Source organism: Mesoplodon densirostris, chromosome 1, assembly GCF_025265405.1.
Source record: "Mesoplodon densirostris isolate mMesDen1 chromosome 1, mMesDen1 primary haplotype, whole genome shotgun sequence".
Lineage (NCBI taxonomy): Eukaryota > Metazoa > Chordata > Mammalia > Artiodactyla > Ziphiidae > Mesoplodon > Mesoplodon densirostris.
In genome coordinates, this window is record NC_082661.1 from 84,827,188 (window position 1) to 84,841,163 (window position 13,976).

At 38.8% G+C, this 13,976-nt stretch overlaps 1 protein-coding gene across 2 annotated transcripts in view; it reads right to left on the bottom strand.

Moving 5' to 3' along the window:
* SEC24D (SEC24 homolog D, COPII coat complex component) overlaps positions 1–13,976 on the bottom strand; it is a 111,648-nt gene that overhangs the window by 76,529 nt on the left and 21,143 nt on the right. For both annotated transcript variants that reach the window (XM_060105365.1, XM_060105359.1), the window contains exon 7: positions 1,321–1,432. In XM_060105365.1, coding sequence (XP_059961348.1) covers positions 1,321–1,432 — 112 coding nt within the window. The remainder of the gene's footprint in view (positions 1–1,320; positions 1,433–13,976) is intronic.

Sequence of the window (13,976 nt, forward strand, 5' to 3'; positions counted from 1 at the left end):
ATAAATATTAAAAACATGAATGTAACACTTACTATTAGGTTGAAATGAAATTGCCATTTTTGTAGGTCAACAATAATAGAAAAAAAATCAGTAGTTTCATAGAGCCCAACCTATTATATACCAGGTCCTAAGTGCTTAACAAATGTGAATTCCTTTGACAAGTTTGGATGGATTCTGTAAGTAGTCAGGAACAAATTATTTTTAGAATAGCAAATGAAGTAATCTGAAGTGTGTTTTAATATTAATACCTATAACAGTAACATCACCTGTGATTTACATCAACCCTTCTACACGTCAAGCCCCTATATACATATAAACATACATACGTGTGCACACATGCATACATGAGTCATCTCTAACCCGTACATTGCCCCTGCAGGGCAGGTCTTAGTCCTAACATCTTACAGAGGGCGACACTAAGGTTCAGAGAGGTGGGATAAGCAGAGCTCAGGACACTAAGGAAGAGACCCTGGATTTGCGTGCAGGCGTGTGAGGCTCCCAATCGGAGCTCTTTCTGCCTCACCGTGCTGCCTGCCCTATGAGGACAGTGCCGAAGGCAGCACAGAGGATGGACTGAAGAGAGGGGAGCCCCATCGGGAAACTGGTGGCTTGACAACTTTGAGATGAGACAACACGATTGTCTGTATACCAATGTTATATTTCCAGGATTGAGTATATGACCCATTAAAAGGGTTTATTCAGAATCTGAGACGGCCACATCTCATCAGGCTATATTTTAACTTGCCATAAATAACAGAATAATATATTCCCAGAAAGATCAAACCTGCACGAGGCCTGACAGATATATAAACTGATAGCAGACATGGGACAGAGTCAGTAGAGACAGAGCTCAGCCTCTCCTCACCCCAGTTTAAAAGTAGGAAACCAGAACCCCAAATGTTAAAGGACCTGCTGAAAAAAATGTCATTGGGACTAGAACCAGTTCTGCTGACTCAAGTATTCAATCCCCTACTGCTCTGCTCATGTCATCCTGCCAGGTTTCCACTGTAGTAAATAAATTAAACCAAAGTAGGGCATGAACAATTTTAAACACATAAATTAAAATTTAAACTTTTCTTAAATTGATACATTGCACTCTATCTCGCCAGAAACTCTCTAGATTTTTACAAGCAGAGAATACAGTAGAACTCAGACGACAGTACCTTCTCTTTACTTGATTAATGGCAAATTAGTTCCTGTTAACCAGCTATAAAGGGGTTGCCCATCAGTGACAGCATTATTGAAGGGTATCAATGTATTTGCTTAAAAAATGTGAGAAATACTAAGACCTCAGTCAAAACCGTAACTGAAAAGAAATACCTTGGTCTTGTATCACACAATCTGTAGTGACCAGGGGAGGGATCTGGCCTCTGGTGTTGGTGGTATAAACCTGTCCCCCTCTGGTGGCTCTGTCATTCTCGATCACCTGGATCTGATAAATAAGAGATCAAGAGCAAGTTAACGTAAGTTAAGACTTCCCAACCTTCCCCTCACACGATTCACACACACACACAAAGGCATTTTCTAAATCCTTTCAGCTCATTTCAGATCAAACTCTCGTTGAGAACCCACCATGTCTTCAGTCCCACTTTTGCTTACTTTCACAACTTTATGCCAGTAGCTTCCAAATTCTATTCTGTAATGCTCTTGAGCTCCGACCTGATCTTTTGGAGAACTCTATTTTTATTCAATTTGTTTCTTGGACCCATCGATAAGAGTTTTTTGGGAAAAGATTCTCATAGGATAAGAAATTGAAAATACCTTTTTTTTTTAAAAGAAAATACTTTTTGAAGTTAAAGAAAACTCTAAAAGGCTAAAAATAAATTCAGAAGAAATTATTTAAAATATATAAGCTGAAGAAGACTTAACTTTTCTCCTCAAATCCCTCTTGATCTTCAATTTGCCTTTCAAGTTTCCTCCACCACACCCCTGCTCCTTGAGACATAAGAAACAAACAATATCGTGTTCCCATATGATTTTTGCCTATCATATAGAAATGAGAACAAAAGTCCCTATTTTCTTTTTTTTTGGCTGTGCTGCACGGCACATGGGATCTTAGTTCCCCAACCAGGGATTGAACCCGCGCCCCCTGCATTGGAAGCTCAGAGTCTTAACCACTGGACCTCGAGGGAAGTCCCCTTAAGTTTTGTCCTTTAATTTGGAAACATCTTATATTTCTCTACTGAAACATTTATTGATGAAAACTATAGAGACAAAACATTGTCTTTCTGTTGTAACTGTCTAGGGATTAAAATAATGAGCAAAATCTAGTTGCATGGAGTTAAGAAGGAATTCTAATAATAAAAGGATCTTTCTCTTCCTCTTTATCTTCTCCCTGTCCTCACTTCTTTCTTTATAGGATAAAAGTGACAAGAGATAAGGGGGTAAAACAAAAACAAAAACAAAAGGAGGCAGTAAAAAGAGGGAAAAAAGGGGAGAAATGAGATGAGTGCCCAGACTGCAACATGTAGCTTGGAGGATACAAAGTTTTTGTGGTCCTAAAGAAACTGTTAATGTGAGGGGAGATCAAGATGGCAGAGTAGAAGGATGTGGAGCTCACCTCTTCCCACAAACACATCAAAAATACATCTACATGTGGAAGAATTCTCAGAGAATACCAACTGAAAGCTGGCACAAGATCAAAGCTGCAAGAAGGATCCCCATGTAACCAAGTAGTACAAAAGGGAAAAATCAAAAAGGAAGGAGGAATTGGGATGAGACCTGTGCCCCTGGGAGGGACCTGTGAAGGAGGAAAAGTTCTCTCACCCTGGGAACCTCCTTCCCCTGCTGGGAGGTCTGCCAGGACAGAGAGAGAGTTAGAGAGGCCTGGACTTTGCTCGGGAGGAGTGTGTAGGTTCTGGCTTGCTGGTAGGCAGCATAGAAAGGGACCAGCTCTGAGGGCTGCCATGCTGTCCCACTTCCTAGCCCGAGACATGTGCCTCCTGGTGTGCACAGTGGCTGGGTCTTGAAACATAAGCTTCAGTGGACAGACCCAGGGAGGGGACTCAGTTTGGCTGCACAGAGGCAGCCCGAGGGGCCTGGAGTGTGGTCGGGGATGCCACTGTTGGTGTGCGCAAGATGGAGCACAGGTCCACCACACAAGCCCCATTATCAGCATGCTCTGGTGGCAGTGGGCTTTGGCAGCAGGCACACACCAGAGGTGGGGCTGACATCCCAGTCAATTATCAGTGCTCCTACAGTGGGGGAAGGTCCAGGGGGCACACCAGCAGTGGTGGACTTTGTGGGCAAGCACACCAGGTGGTGGGTGGTGTCACAGAATCCTCACAGAATTGCATGTCTGCAGTGGAAAGCCCCTGGGGAGGAATATACAGTGCCTCCTTTCCCAGCGGGAGCACTCCAGTCCCACCTATCTCACATCACAGCTTAGAACTAGATCTAGGGGCTTCTACTACAACAACTGGGGAGCTGACCCTGCCCATGACAGGGCTGTGACAACCACATAGCAGAGAGGAGGCCCCACCCAACATCCAGTGCAGGCTCTGGTCACCACAACACCGAACACACCCCATACCAAGGGGACAACAGCCAGCACACTCTGAGGAAAGACGTGGCAGACATCCATACTAAAAACAGCCCTTATATCAAAAATACTGGACTCACACAGTCTACACAAGAACACTCGCACATAAAAAAAGCCCTTCAAGACAACAGTAGATAACTTTCTCCTGAATTCATAGAGTCAGAGAAATTTAAAGTAAAATGAAAAAGCAGAGAAACTACTCCCAATTAAAAGAACTGGAGAAACCCCCTGAAAGAATAAACAATGAAAAAGACAATTCCAGTCTACCAGATCCCAAGTTCAAAAATGAGGTAATAAAAATGCTGAAGGAATTAAGAAAATTTATCTATAGAAATGCAGGTCACAGTAACAAGGAACTAGAAACTATAAAGAGGAACCAATCAAAATTAGACAACTCAATTGCCAAGATAAACACCAAGCTAAAGGCAATGAACAGCAGACCAAATAATGCAGAAGAACAAATAAGTGATCTGGAAGATAAATAATAGAAATCACCCAATCAGAACAGCAGACAGGAAGACCAATGTAAAAAAAAAAAAAAAAAGAAAAAATTAAAGGAACATACAAGATCTACTGGATAGTACAAAGCATGCCAACATACATACAATAGGGGTTCCAGAAGGAGAAGAGAGAGAAACGAGGATCAAAAATGTATCTGAAGAATTTATGGCTGAAAACTTCCCAAACCTAAGAAGGAAACAGATATCCAGGTACAGGAAGTACAGAGGGTCCCAAACAAGATGAACTTAAACAGACCCACAATGAGACATAACATAATTAAAATGGCAAAAGTTAAAGAGAGGATTCTAGAGGCAGCAAGAGAAAAACAAAGAGTCAGTACAAGGGAACCCCCATAAGGTTATCAGCTGATTTCTCTGCAGAAATGTTGCAGGCCAGAAGGGAGTAGCATTATACATTCAAAGTCCTGAAAGGGAAAAACCTGCAACCTAGGATGCTCTACACAGGAAGATTATCCTTTAGAATAGAAGGAGAAACTAAGAACTTCTCAGACAAGCAAAAACTAAAAGAAGATAGCAATACTAAACCTAATCTAAAAGAAATATTGTAGGGTCTTCTCTAAGTAGAAAAGAAGCAAGAATCTATAGGAAAGGGAAAAACACAATAGAAGAGGCAAATATATAAAAAGATTGAAGATCACTTAAATAAGCCAGTAAGAAAATTTTTATCAAAGCAGTTATAACTAAAATGAACAACAACAAAAAGTAAACATGAAGATGTAAAATAGGACATCAAAATCACAAAACGTGGGGGAGGGGCATAAAAAATGTAGATATTTTAGAATGTATCTGAACTTATATGACTATGAGTCTAAAGAAGGTAGAAACAGTTATGGGTTAACATACTTGAAAACCAGGGTAACCACAAATCAAAAACATACAATAGATTCACAAAAAACAAAAAGAAAGGAACTTAAACATAATACAAAAGAAAACCATCAAATCACAAAAGAAAAACAAAAAGAAGAAAGGAACAAAGAAGAACTACACAATGAACTGCAAAACAAGGTTTAAAGGGGCAATAAATACATGCTTATCAATAATTACTTTAAACATCAATGGACTAAATGCTCTGATCAAAAGACATAGAGTGGAAGATTGGATTAAAAAAAAACCAAGATGGGGCTTCCCTGGTGGCGCAGTGGTTGAGAGTCTGCCTGCTGATGCAGGGGACACGGGTTCGTGCCCCGGTCCGGGAAGATCCCACATGCCGCGGAGTGTCTGGGCCCGTGAGCCATGGCCACTGAGCCTGCACGTCTGGAGCCTGTGCTCCGCAACGGGAGAGGCCACAACAGTGAGAGGCCTGTGTACCGCAAAAAAAAAAAAAAAAAAAAAACAAGAACCTAAAATATGCTGCCTACAAGAGACCCACTTTAGGGTGAAAGACATACATAGATTTAAAGTGAGGAGATGGAAAAAGATATTTCATGCAAATGGAAACGACAAGAAAGCAAGGGTTGCAATACTCATATTGGACAAAATAGACTTTAAAACAAAGGCCATAAAGAAAGATAAAGAAGGACACTATATAATGATAAAAGGATCAATACAAGAAGAGGATACTACACTGGTTAACATATATGCACCCAATATAGGAGCACCTAAATACATAAAACAAATACTAACAGACATAAAGGGAGAAACTGAGGGGAATACAATAACAGTAGGAGAATTTAACACTCCACTGACATCAATGGAGAGATCTTCCAGAAAGAAAACCAATAAGGCAACAGAGATCCTAAATCACACAATAGAATAGTTGAACTTCATTGATATCTACAGGACACTACATCCAAAAAACCCAGAATGCACATTCTTTTCAAGCATGCATGGAACATTCTCTAGGACAGACCACATACTAGGACAAATTTAAAAGGATAGAAATTATTTCAAGCATTTTTTTCTGACCACAATGGTCTGAAACTAGAAATCAACCACAGAAAGAAAAATGAGAAAAAAAATGATTACATGGAAACTAAACAATATGCTACTAAAAAAACCAATGGGTCAACAATAAAATCAAGGGGGAAATCAGAAAATACCTCGAGACAAACAACAATGAAAACACAACCATACAAAACCTATGGGATGCAGCAAAAGCAGTTCTAAGAGGAAAGTTCATAGTAATACAAGCCTTCCTCAAAAAACAAGAAAAATCTCAAATAAACAACTTAAACTACCAATTAAAAGAATCAGAAAAAGAACAAACAAAACCCAAAATGAGCAGAAGGAAGGAAAGAATAAAGATCAAAGAGGAAATAAATAAACTAGAGATCCAAAAAAGAAAAAAAAGAAAAAGAAAAAAATCAATAAAACCAGAGCTTGCTTTTTGAAAGGACAAACAAAATTGACAAACCTCTAGCCAGGCTCACCAAGAAGAAAAATGAATAAATTTTAAAAATAAATAAAAAATGAAAGAGGAAATATAACAACCGATACCACAGAAATACGAAAAATCAAAAGAAAATACTATGAAGTTATATGTGAACAAATTGGACAACCTAGAAGAAATGGACAAATATCAAGAAACATACCGCCTGCCAAAACTGAGTCAAATAGAAATAGATAATATGAACAGGCCAATCACTAGAAGTGAAATAGAATCTGTAACTTTTAAAAAAACTCCCTGCAAACAAAACTCCAGGAATGGATGGCTTCACTGGGGAATTCTACCAAACATATAAAGAACTTACACCTATCCTTCTCAAACTCTTCCAAAAGACTGAAGAGGAAGGAACACTCCCAAAGTCATTCTATGAAGCCACCATCACTCTGATACCAAAACCAGACAGACACTACAAAAAAAGAAAATTACAGGCCAATATCTTTGATGAATATAGATGCGAAAATCCTCAACAAAATATTAGCAAACTGAATCCAGCACATAATAAGGATTATGCACCATGATCAAGTTGGATTCATTCCAGGGTCACAAGGATTATTCAACATATGCAAATCAATCAATGTGACAGACCATATCAGCAAAAGACAAAAACCACATGGTCATCTCAACTGATGCAGAAAAAGCATTTGATAAATTCAACATCCATTCATGATAAAAACTTTCACCAAAGTGGGTAGAGAGGGAACGTATCTCAACATAATAAAAGCCATTTACGACAAACCCACAGCCATTATAATACTCAACAGTGAAAAGCTGAAAGCCTTCCTGCTAGATTCTGAAACAAGACATGGATGCCCTCTCTCATCAGTTCTATTCAAATAGTACTGGAAGCCCTAGCCACAGCAATCAGACAGGAGAAAGAAATAAAAGGTATGCAAATTAGAAGGACGAGGTAAAATTGTCATTATATGCAGATGACATGATACTCTATACAGAAAACCCTAAACACTCCACACCAACACTATGAGAACTAATAAATGAATTCAGGAAGGTAGCAGGATACAAGATTAATATACAGAAGTCTGTTGCATTTCTTTACACTAATAATGAAATATCAGAAAGAGAAAGTAAAATGGAAAGATATCCCATCTCTTGGATTGGAAGAATATTGTTAAAACAGCCATAGTACCCAAAGCAATCTACAGATTTAATGTGATCCTATCAAATTACCTATGACATTTTTCACAGAACTAGAACAAATAATCCTAAAATTTATATGGAACCACAAACAACCCAGAATTACCAAAGCAATCCTGAGGAAAAAGAACAAAGCTGGAGGCATAACCCTCCCAGACTTCGGCCAACACTACAAAGCTACTGTAATCAAAACAGTATGGTACTGGCATAAAACCAAACACAGCTCAATGGAACAGAGTAGAGAGGCCAGACATAAACCCACACACCCATGGTCAATTAATCTTCAACAAAGCAGGCAAGAATATACAATGGAGAACAGTCAGTCTCTTCAGAAAGTGGTGCTGAGAAAGGCGGATAGCCTCATGTAAATCAGTGAAGTTAGAACACTCCCTCACACTATATACAAAAGTAAACTCAAAATGGTTTAAAGACTTAAATATAAGACATGACACCATAAAACTCCTAGAAGAGAACATAGGCAAAACATTCTCTGACATAAATCATAGCAATATTTTCTTAGATCAGTCTCCCAAGGCAAAAGAAATGAAATAAAAAATAAACAAATGAGGGCTAATCAAACTTAAAAGCTTTTGCACAACAAAGGAAACCATAAACAAAACAAAAAGACAACTGACTGGGAGAAAATATTTGCCAACGATGAGACTGACAAGGGATTAATTTCCAAAATATACAAACAGCTCATATAGCTCAATATCAAAGAAAAAAACAACCCAATCAAAAAATGGGCAGAAGACCTAAATCGGTATTTCTCCAAAGAAGACATACAGATGGCCAAAAGGCACATGAAAAGATGCTCAACATCACTAATTATTAGAGAAATGCAAATCAAAACTACAGTGAGGTATCATTGGTCAGAATTACTATCATCAAAAAGTCTACAAATAATAAATGCTGGAGAGGGTGTGGAGAAAAAGGAACCCTCCTACACTGTTGGTGGGAATATAACTGGTGCAGCCACTATGGAAAACAGTATGGAGTTTCCTCAAAAAAACAAAAATAGAGCTACCGCATGATCCAGTGATGCCACTCCTGAGTATATATCTGGAAAAGATGAAAACTAATTCAAAAAGATACATGCACCCCAACGTTCATAGCAGCACTATTTACAATAGCTAAGACTTGGAAGCAATCTAAGTGTCTATCAACAGATGAGTGGATAAAGAAGATGTGGTGCCTGTATATACACACACACACGTATATACACCATGGAATACTACTCAACCATAAAAAAGAATGAAATATTGCCATTTGCAGCAATGTGGATGGACTTAGAGATTATCATACTAAGCAAAGTAAGTCAGACAGAGAAAGTCAAATACATGATATCACTTATATGTGGAATCTAAAAAAAAATACAAATGAATTTATTTACAAAACAGAAACGAACTCACATACATAGAAAACAAATTTATGGTTACCAAAGGGGAAGGGGCAGGAGATAAACTAGGAGTTTGGGGTTAACATATACACACCACTATATATAAAATTGATAAACAACAATGATTTACAGTTGTATTTATAGCACAGGGAACTATATTCAATATCTTATAATAACCTATAATGGGAAAGAATCTGAAAAAAATATATATATGTATAACTAAATCACTTTACTGTACATACACAATATTGTAAATCAACTGTATTTCAACTAAAAAAAAAGAAACTACTACTAATATGAAAATTGTCTTCCCCCAAGCTCTGAAACGTTACCTGCTCCATTTTCCCTTCCCACCTCATCCAATCCAGGCCCCACCTGGCATTGATATCATTGGTTTTTACAGCATATCAGAGACAGACTTAGCCTGCTTTTAAATCCATGCATTTCTGTCTTTTTAATTTCATAGGATTTGAATTCTTATTAAATTAAGGATATAGAATATGCTCCAAACACAACTACTGTTAAGATACAAACGAGACTAAAAGCTACCATGGGCAGAGACAAGAAACAAACAGAAAAATCAAAACACTGTAATTACACTCTACATTTCAACCACAAGGTTCATCTGGTTCATTAAAAACTGGAGTAGTTTACATTTACTGTCATCATTTCAACCAATGAAGTGTCAAATACGAAAGCGAGGTAAAAGTCATAATAATGTATATATTGAACATAGATAGCTCTTAGTCTTCAGATAGACTCTACTTCCAAAAAGTTTATTTTAAATTAGCCATTTGCAACTCACAAAGCACTGCCTCCAAAGAAACAATGTCATTGGTGGTAATTACATTTCTAAATTAATTCACATCTTGGCTAGAATACTACAAAGGGAGTGAGAAATATAACAAACAGTTCTAGTAGTTTCTAAAAATACAGGGTTTTTTTTTTGGTTGTTTTTTTTTTTTTTTAACCTCAAATCCATATTCTCGGAAAACAGCTTAGAGATAAAACAAAACACAGAAATTTCAATAGAGATTGTGACTGTGTCTCAGGTCTTAAAGGGTTTCAAATTTGGTGACAGTGACTCCTGATAATGCCAATCCTACTTCAAAATGTATAGATTTCTTTTTCCGCCACTAGAATTACTTTCACACATATCTGCTATGAACAGAGTATTCTAGTTTCACAAAATAGAATCAGGAAAGAGAAAAAAAGTGATTCTCTTGAGATAAATGAACAAAAAGGATAAGGGAGAGACAAGATAATAAGATGCATGTACACATCTAAGGCAGGCTGCCTAAAGCAGAATTATTTGCACTTGGGCATGGTAAGAGAAAGAGGAGAATAGGAAGATCTCAACTGCTGATACAAAGAGTGAGGAAGAGTTTGATGGTGATACCACTGTCCTCACTTCCAAAATATGGCTAAGACCACCATCCAAAAGAGTTGTAGTGAGCACTTAGCTCAGGGCTGGAATGCAACAGGAGTTCGGTAAACATGATTTCACATCTTTCTTTCCAGAAGGAAGAATTAATTTAGTTAGCAAAAGCATCCTACTCTGGTAATAAGAATATAAAAACAGGCTCCATCTGGTATTGCTATTTTATTACTTTTAAGATAAAAATAATATTGGACTGACTTATATGTGCATATTTTAAGGGTCTTGAATAAATCACATCACATACTGCTTATTGCTTTTGTTGTTAACATTCATTCATTGAACAAATATGTGAGCACATACTCTGTACCAGGCCCTGTTCTATGTGTTAGGGGCACAGTAGTGAACAAAACCAAATCCTTGACCTCTTGGAGCTGACATTCTAGTATGGAAGACAGGCGATATATAAATGCATAAATAAGATGCATCCTATGTCAGGTAATAAGTGCTGTGGATATGAAGTGATATGGATGGGGTGCCAGTGAGATGGGGGATGAGCAATTAGGACGTGAAGGAAATGCAGGATTGAGCCATGCCCTGTATGTATGTAGGGGAGGAGAATCTAGGCAGAGGAAACTGCAAGTGCAAAGGCCTTGAGGCAGGAGTACGCTTGGTGTGGCTGAGGCATAACAAGGAGGCTGGTGTGACACAAAGCGAAGTGATGGAGAAGAGTGGTAAGAGAACAGGTCAGAGTGGCGTGCGTGTGTGTGCGTGCGTGTGTGTGGGTGGGTGGGTGGGTGGCAGGGGGTGGGCGGTGTCAGGGGTGGCAAATACGGTAGGGTCTTACAGGCCTTTGTAAGAACTTTGGTTTCTAACTAGAGGAGTATTGGAGGGTTTGTTATAAGCCGTGACATCATCTGACTTAGAATGTGAAGGGATCACCCTGGCTGCTGTGCAGACTAGAATAGCAGGGAGACCAGTTAGGATGCTCTTATGATAATCCAGGTGGGTATAGATGGTAGAGGCTTGGACCAGGATGAGCACAAAAGGCAGAAGCAATGGAATTAGCTAAAGGACTAAATGTGAGAAAGAGAGAATCAAGGATGACTCCAAGTTTTTTGGCCAGAGGACCTGGAAGAATGGGGTTGTAATCTAGATTTCAAGGAAAAGGTCTTGACTAAGAGCATCTATGTTCTCAGTTAAAGCCATGAGAATGAGTCATCGAAAGCGGTACTTCTTGGGCCATGTTTTTGGGGGTTTTTGTTATTGCTTTTTGGGTTTTTTTAAATTTATTTTTTGGCTGTGCTGTGTGGCTTGTGGGATGATAGTTCCCTGACCAGGGATTGAACCCAGGCCCTCAGCAGTGACAGTGTGGAGTACTAACTACTGGACCATCAGGGAATTCCCTAAAGTGGTACTTCTCAAACTTTAGGGTGCCTAAGAATCATCTGAAGAGCTTGTTAAAACAGATTCCAGGGCCCCATTCCTAGAGATTCTGATTCAGGTCTGGGGTGGAGCCTGAGAACATGCATTTCTACTAAGCTCCAAGCCAATGTTTTTTTTGTTTTGCTTTGTTTTTAATTTATTGAAGTATAGTCGATTTACAATGTTGTATTAGTTTCTGGTATACAGTAAAGTGATTCAGTTATACATATATATATATATTCTTTTCTATATTCTTTTCCATTATGGTTTATTACAGGATATTGAATATAGTTCCCTGTGCTATACAGTAGGACCTTGTTGTTTATCTATTTTATTTATATTAGTTTGTATCTGCTAATCCCAAACTCCCAATTTATCTCCCCCATCCCCTTTCCCCTTTGGTAACCATAAACTTGTTTTCTATGTCCGTGAGTCTATTTCTGTTTCATAAATAAGTTCATTTGTATCATATTTTAGATTCCACATATAAGTAATATCATATGATATTTGTCTTTGTCTGACTTACTTCACTTAGTATGATAATCTCTAGGTCCATCCATATTGCTGCAAATGGCATTATTTTATGATTTCTATGGCTGAGTAGTATTCCACTGTATATATGTACCACATCTTCCTTATCTAGTCATCTGCTGATGGACATTTTGGTTGCTCCAGCCAATATTCATGTGCCGTCCTAGGAGCACACTTCGAGTAGAGCTGACGAGAGAGTAAATGTCGATGGAGAAGGGGACGGGTCCAAAGACTTTGGGACACTTTTAGCACGAGGAGGTTGCAAAGACGAGGTGAAACCAACAAAGGAGACAGGAAAGAGCCACCAGTGAAACAAGCAGAGATGTAAAGGAGTGGGTGGTGTTGCCATTACACTTAAGATAATATTGGACTGATTTGTATGTGCGTATTTTAAGGGTCTTGGATGAATGACACAATATACTGCTCATTGCTTTTGTTGTTAACGTTCATTCGTTCAACAAATATGAGCACATACTATGTACTGGGCACTGTTCTATGTGCTGGGGACACGGTAACCTCACTGAAAAGGTGTTTCAAGGAGAATGGAATAAACAGACGTGTCAAATCTGTTGCTGACAGGTCAAGACAGAGGAGATCTGAGAATTGGCCACAAGATTTGGAAATGGGAGGTCACTGGAGACCTGAACAAGCATAGTATTAGTGGGGTTGTAGTGATAAGATCTAAACTGGAACAGGTTCAGGAGGGAATAGGAGGAGATGAACCAAGACAGTGGGTAAAGGCAACCCTTCTAGAGATTTCTTGCTGTAAAAGAGAGCCATAAAATGGGGAGGAAACTGGATAGATATGGGGAAGGGACAAAGGAGGCTTCTTTCATTAACAATAAGAGGTATTTCGGGAGGTTTATATTCCGATGAGAATGATCTAGACAGAGAAAAACTTAAGTTTATCTTCAAATAAGTAAAAATAATGCAGCAGAGAGAGGATGTGATGGTTAATTTTATGTGTCAACTTGGCTAGGCCATGGTACCCAGTTTCAAATACCAGTCTAGATCTCGCTGTGAAGGTATTTTTTTAAATGCGATTAACGTTTAATCAGTAGCCTTTGAGTGAAGCAGAGTACCCTCCACAGTGTGGGTCGGCTTCTTCTGACCTGTCGAAGGATTAAGAGAAAAATGCCGAGGTCTCCCTGAGGAAGAGGGAATTCTGCTTCAGATGCTTTCAGAGTCAAGCTGCAACATCAGCTGTTCCTGTGTCTCCAGCGCACTGGCCAGCCCAGCAGATTTTGGCCTTGCCAGTCCCCAACAATTGAGTAAACCAACTCTTTAAAATAAATTTATTTCCATATATAGACATATATCCTATTGGTTCTGTTTTTTGGAGAACTCTAATACAGGGGACATTTTCTGGAGGGCTGCTCTTGAAAGGCCATAGAGGTGGATTCTAGGGCACAAGTGGAGGTGATGACCTTGGTCAGGAGTATGGACAAGCTTATCCACACTAACAGGAGGAAGAGGGATAAATGAGCACACATGCAGCGAGATGTGGAAATGAAACATGCAGAGGTTCTCTTTGGATTTCTTCTATTTTCTCACTGTAATAAGGAGCAGGTTATCATTAAAGAGTCAGAAAAGGAAAAGGTAGTGTTAGGAGTTTCAAGAGAGAAGAAATGATAGTCATCACG